The sequence below is a fragment of the Phoenix dactylifera genome, unplaced genomic scaffold (assembly GCF_009389715.1).
Source record: "Phoenix dactylifera cultivar Barhee BC4 unplaced genomic scaffold, palm_55x_up_171113_PBpolish2nd_filt_p 000522F, whole genome shotgun sequence".
In the NCBI taxonomy this organism is placed as follows: domain Eukaryota; kingdom Viridiplantae; phylum Streptophyta; class Magnoliopsida; order Arecales; family Arecaceae; genus Phoenix; species Phoenix dactylifera.
In genome coordinates, this window is record NW_024067933.1 from 158,265 (window position 1) to 165,185 (window position 6,921).

The 6,921-nt window shown below is 40.4% G+C and overlaps 1 protein-coding gene across 1 annotated transcript; it reads right to left on the reverse strand.

The window, feature by feature from the left end:
* Positions 1 to 383: 383 nt before the first annotated feature.
* On the reverse strand, positions 384 to 6,360 carry LOC103721788 (bZIP transcription factor 39-like). Its single transcript, XM_008812126.4, has 2 exons — positions 4,676 to 6,360; positions 384 to 1,032 (listed from the first exon to the last, which is right to left on the reverse strand). Exons 1-2 carry the CDS (start codon positions 6,318 to 6,320, stop codon positions 575 to 577), a joined length of 2,103 nt encoding a protein of 700 aa, XP_008810348.2. The 5' UTR covers positions 6,321 to 6,360; the 3' UTR covers positions 384 to 574.
* Positions 6,361 to 6,921: the final 561 nt, after the last annotated feature.

Below are 6,921 nucleotides of genomic sequence, written 5' to 3' on the forward strand. Positions count from 1 at the left end.
CAGGTTTCAAAACTGAACCTATTTAATAAACGAATCGGATTCAAGTTTTGAAATTTTTTTGACCCAACCAGAATCTAACCCAACTTGTTTATAACCCCACCCAACCCAATTGCCACCCCTAGTTTACAACTCTCCCTTCTTATGCACATCGAGGTTGCAAACCACCTCATGGTATAGCCCTGAAACTTTAGAACAGCCACACACGAAGCCTATAGACAGCCTGTCACATTTAGCACAAGACAATAATGGAACATAAATATTTCATATGCAAGATGCATCAAAGGGCAAATTTGAAAAGTATCTCGCATCAAGTTAGCTCTCAAATGCAAGAAATCTTACAACTGAACTAGCTTGGATGAGAAACTTACAGGCTTCTAGCCAAATAAGTGAAGAATTATTTCGAAATAAATGATAAAGAATTTGTTAAAGGTCATGATTTTGCCTTCCAATTTTTCAGATTTGCTCTATTTGTTTCAGAAGTTGTCAGTCAAATGACGTCAACCATACTAAACTGACCATATTCAGATTCTCACAATGAGTTTCATATAATCCAGTTATAACTTGTCCCTAACAGCTAGTCTACAAGATGGGGGCCACTACTTTTGAATGGGAGACCACAGGAGTAAGTAACATACTTGACACTATCAAGAAGCACAACAACAAAGATTCGAGAGAGAGACTTCGGCGAGATCCTGGCATCACCCTCCCCATCACCAGCCTCCCTAGGATCAGCCAGCACAGAGACGACCACCGAGGAAACAGATTTGTTATCATGTAATTTCCTGCTTTTAGAAGGCTCTGCAAAGTGTTCTGTATCATTAAGAGTTGTTCCAGGGAGTGGAATTGGCTCAGGATACATTATCCTCCTATTCTTCATCTTCCTTGGATGAGCAGATGGGTGTAGCTTCTCAGTAGCATTAGCATCTGGAGTATTAACAATTTTAGGGGCAGGAATGATACCACCTGGAGCAGAGGCTGGTGAGACATCAAACTGGAATACTTCAGTGCACATGCCGGAACTTAATCCTGGACCTGCCAAAAGATACAATCACAACTCAACATTTAAGAACCCTGCAAAGGGACTGCAATGGGATATACATGAGCTACAGTATATTAGCTAAAAGTTTTAACAATAGAGTAGTTTCTCCATGAAGAAATCAAGGTTTTCAAATACACCATTCACCATGGGAGAGTAATGAAATATACAAAAATAACTATATTTTAAAAATAAAACACTGCACATGCATGCCATGCACGTAATGGCGCACAGACATCGTATATATGTCTGCACGTGCCAAAACAGGCAAGGGTGTGGGAAGTTGTCTACATGCACAAGCATGTGCAAATCAGACATCTATATGCTTATACATACGTACATATTCACGTCTATCTGTATGTATGTTTGTATGCCTGCATGTATGCATGTCTTATGTATATGCCTGTATGGGATCATGTTCAATATCTCCAGAAAAAAGCCATGATAATACTAAATACAAAGACAAAGAAAATACTTAATTATGGCCATGTTGCATCAACTGAACCAGACAGAGTGATTTACAACTGATGAAGAATTTTAATATATTACATACTGAGCTTCACAATTGATGAATATAGCAAAGTTTTGAACTACAAGACTCGATTGACGATAAGCATGTAGTAAGCATATAACATCTCCCACTGCAATGAAACAATCTATCAGTAGATTTGATGAATCTTTTACATACTAAAACATGTATAAGCTAGAAAACAGAACAACAACTTATATTCTTAAGCAATATCAGGATACACATATCAACAGTACGATTACATAATTGACTTCTAGTATTCATAGTCTGAAGGAATTTTGGACATATGATCATCATTTCATAATTTATGAATTAGTAACAAAACTTTCTAATAATTTATAAATAAAATCTCACAGAACAGTTATTTTTCACAAGATTAAACTTACTCAAGAATAATGTGATCTTTCTCCTCAAACAAGAACCATTAATAATTTTACAACAAATAATGTTAAAAGATATAGTATAATCATCTATTTAGAATTTTATATTATTCCAATAATCATCTATTTATTCTTACATAACCTTTTTTTAATATTTTTATTTCGCTAACATAGATCAAACTAATTAAAGTCATCCTACAGATAAAATTGCATTTCGGTCCTAAGGAATATCCTGGTCAACACCAACACTCAAACTCATATCCCAATCTTAGAAAAATTCCCATTTATAACAGCCAAAGATATCAATGTCCGAAGCATGATACTTAAATTGCATTGCATGCTCACATCAAATACTTGACAAATATTTATATTGTTGGTACTTATTAAAATATCCTATCTTTTAAAATTTTAAATAGGATCAGAATACTTCCAAATACCTTTAGGGATGTGGAGGGCTTTCTTTCTTTCTATTGATGAATCTAGACCTTTGAATGGTGGATTGGTAATTTCAGAGTTTGCAATGTCAATGACACTGCATAAAGTATAGATTGTGGTCCATGGATTTGAATGACAACTAAATGATGGAGTTTATGGATGTTAATGTATAGAGTATGGACTATGTTATGATAAACCATAATGATTTCTAGATGATTTTATAAAATATATAATTGTACATTTATCCATTTAAGTGTCCAAGGCATGTTGTATTCTATTTTGCAATATTTGGTGCATTAATGTATCCATATCATGTAGTATCTGCATCCCATATCCATATCTACAGTCTGATCAAAGAGCATTTAGAACAATTTTTATTGAAGACAATCTAACCCCAAAATAAGGATGTGGCAGACTGTATTTCTTCACTCAATTACAATTGAAAAGTCAAAAATAATAGTAGAATTCAGTTTAGAAATATACGACATGCTGCCTTCTACACATTTTAAGGTTTAGTAGCCTCCTTCAGAGATGGCTACTCTTATTCTTTTGTATTTGGCTTTCTTTTTACAAAATTGGCATCTTTTCACATTTAGCATTTCAGCTCTTCTTCATAAATTAACTTAATGCACAATCTCATTTCAATGTGATTATAAATGAAGATGATCATTGTGACATATGCAGAAGCAGTCAGAAGGATCCACTAAAAGTCCAAAACGAGGAGCATTACTAGTTAAACAAGGGCATTGCAATAAATATATGGCCCAATGACTGTTCCATTTCATCATAAAGCATCATACAAGTCCTCAAGCACAAAAAATATTCACTACTAAAGGCAGTGTAATCAAAAATATAACGGAAGTTCTCACAAGGTAATCCAATCTATGCCAGATGCAAACATTAGTTACAATCAAGGGAATCTTACATAAAGAATTACAGTATTGACTTCTCAAGAGATTAAAGAAAGAATAAAGGACATGTTTAATTTGGAAGCACATCTCCTCTTAACTTCTCATCTATAAGTACTCCCCAATTCAGCTTCTAAATTCATATATAGTCCTTTCAACAATGGAAGATATTTAATAATGATCATCTTCGTATAACTTACATCATTCAAAAAATATTCCAATTAGAGTCTCAACCATCTAATTAACTATAAAATCAATATCTCAATTACTATAAAATCATCCTACTGGAAGATGATCTCTTATATATCATGCTCCACATGCCAAGACCCTCATCCTCAATCTGTGTAATACTATAATTTCAGCATTTTCCTTGAAAAAAGCTCATGTCTAGGGTTTGAATATAGTGCCTGCACACACATACACACTCCAAATCCCACCCCAACCGCACCCCCCCCCCCCCCCCCCCCCCCCCCCCCCGAAAACCCCCCCAAAAAAACCTGGGGTGAAAGAAAAGAAAAATAAATAAGAGAGAGGGAAAAAAGACCATTCTCATTCTAAACTAACAAGAATACACCCTTTTGGACTCAATTTGCTTCATGGTATGAGATAAGCAATCCTCTATTCCTTGGGGACTCGATGTAGAAGATCAAACATAGCCCACCTTTCCTCCTTGATAGCCATTACTGCTGCTTTAGTACATAGATAAACTCACATGAGCAGTACATAAAGAACTCTCATGAACCACAACCCATGATTAGAGAAACATGAAGGGATGGAACTTGGTTGCAAGAATATCCTATCTTGGTGTCACATCCACTTCATAACTCATGATTCACTCCCAGTACCAAAAACATGTAAGCATTTATTTCTCATACAATTAGTTATAATTACCATAACTTCGTCTAAATCAAATAAGAAATATTAGTTTGCATCATGGAATGTAAAAATAAACAACAAAATGCCATCAAGTAGTACTTAGTATGGCATCTCAAGAATATCAACATTCCACTGTCTCCTCATTCCTGCACCCAAAACTGCCCTTCTTTTAACTCTGCTTCGTGCAAACACAGGGCGAATGCCTGTTACCACGGAATATACCAAACTCTACGCGACCAAGCTACAGCATAGCAGGAATTATCAAAAAAGGCAAACAGAACCTAACCATGTTTTCTCAAACCATATCTTCTAAGGTGTCCCCACTGAAAATTCATCCTTCTTCCGCAGAAGACTCACTAAATAAATTCTAGAGCCTTATCACCAGATGGTAACAGATATCTTTAGGTGTGAAAACAACAAGATAAGATGCAAATTGTATAAGCATTATGCATTTTATAAATGCAACAATAACAAAAAAGCAGATGAACAAATAAGCAGCTACCATTATTACCTGTCATTCCTTCACGGAACCATTGATGCAGTGGTCCATCAGCTGGTATTCTCTTTGAATTGTCCCCATATACGTCTTCAGAATCAGAAGCAAGTGCTCTCTGATGTTCACCTGCGCTCCTATACGAGTTAGAATGTTGATCCACCTCTCTTCCACTTCTAGAAAGGGCCAAAGCCAAGGCCACATTATCAGGAATAGCTAGACCCGTCTCTTCACCTTCTTTACTTGACGATTGCCTCACCTGATCTCTAGACTTTGTTTGTGCCATGGCCTTCTCGCTAGCAAGAACCGAATTGATTATCAAATTTCCATTAATCTTCACATGTTTTCCATTTCTTGGAACATATAGCAAAGCAGGCAGAGTCTCGCTCAAGTTCTGTTTGACTTTGAACACAGATCCATCCACTCCAGTCTCACATCTCCTACGAGTGACCCAATCAACACCTCCTTCGCCAAGATCCATCTTTCCATTGCATAATCCAATTTCATCAGTACTATTCACACCACTACCACGACCATTGACACTCAAAATGCTTCCTTTAGACCGACCAAAAATCCCATCTTTGGCGACACCTAACTCACCAAATACTTCATCTCTATCTCCTCCATACCTAGGAGTCACTCCTGGAACTATACTTCTGAAAAACAGCAAAATAAACAACAGCCCCAATAGGCTCACACTTGCAACTTTCTTGACCTTGCTCTCGTTCTTCTTGCTCTCAGACTTCTTGGCCCTTGAAGCTGAGGCAGGCTGCTGAGGCTTCAATTTAGGTATAGGAACCAAAGGAACCTGAGACCCTTGGGGCCTCACGGCATATCCCGGGATCCACGGGAAGTGCATGGGCGCCATCGGTGGCGGAGGATAAACACCCGGCGGAGGGCAGTTCGCGCTGCTTCCGCCCAATTGCTGCCGTAGGTTCGCATTCTCTGCCATGATGTACGAGATCTTGGTGTTCAGTTCATTGATCGTGGAGTGCATCAACTTCACCTTCTCCTCCAGTTCCTCGACGTAATGCTTCTTCCGCTGCCTCGAGAGCTGGGCGCTCTCCCTGTTCCTCATCAGCCTCGCCTTCCTCTTCTCCTCCTCCTCGCACCCCGCATTAAAAGCACTCGCGCAGTTCCCCTGCTCCGATCGCTGATACTTGCTGTTCCTAAGGTTTGGGTTAGCAATAGGGTTAGGGCATCCATCCTCTCCGTCCTGCTTCCTCTTGAGGTTCCACCTGCTGTTCTCATCCTCCAGCTTCAGCTCCTGGCTGGTGACGCCGGAGGAGTTGCCGGAATTGGGTGAACAGGCGGCGGAGTGGCCGGAGTCAGGGGAGGAGGGGCCATTATTCCGGGAAAGATCGGAGCTTTGATGGCCGGAGGTCGGGCAGGAGGAGGATACGCCGGATCCGTCGTTTGAATTAGGCGAGTGGGATCCATTGCCGGAGGGAGGGAATGGCTGCTCCTCCGGCGACCGGAGCAAATCCTCGATGGGGAAATCGGGGCTGATGTCGAAGTCGTGAAAGGAGAAATCCTCGCCGAAATCAGCGGGGAGGGGGAGATCGTCAAGGGTGAGGTCCGAATCGAAGAAGGGAGGATAGGAGGCATCCATCGATGGATTGGAGTCGAAGGGGGAGGGGTCGAGGAAGGAATTCTCCGCCATGGCTTAGCGTCTCCGCCAGAGAAGGCCAAGATTTGGGGGTCCAGGAGGGGGTCAAAACCGAAAGGAGTCCGACCAACTTGGTTGACGTGAGTGCGACGCACACGGGTTCGGGAAAGTTCCTCTCCCTCGTGGAACAGGGTTGTATCTTTCTCGCAAAAGAAGGATTCACTTTCCTTTGCATGAATCCACCGTACAATTGCGCAATGGTTGCGTCGTGATCTGTGCGAAGTGCAATCCGACGGGCGACATCGCGAAACGAGATCAACCATTCTTTAGCGCGTATGATACAACCCGAACCCCTCGCCTCTTTAGAAAAGTATGGAATGGGTGGGAGGAGGTCTCCGTGACTCCCCGCGTAACGTACAAGCAAAGGAAGGATGGATTGGTAATACCAAAAAATGGAAGGATGGATGTGGAAAATATGGCAAAAATTAAAGATTTTTCCATCCAGGAGTATAAATGCTAGTAAATCTGTAAATGCAAAAAAAGCCCGTATTCAGATCTGGCTGGCCCGGAACGCCCGCACCTTCGGTAAGCGTAGGGTGTCACCAAGGTTTGTAGCGGAGTTCGCGCGAGTACAGGCATTGGAGATCAGACCTTC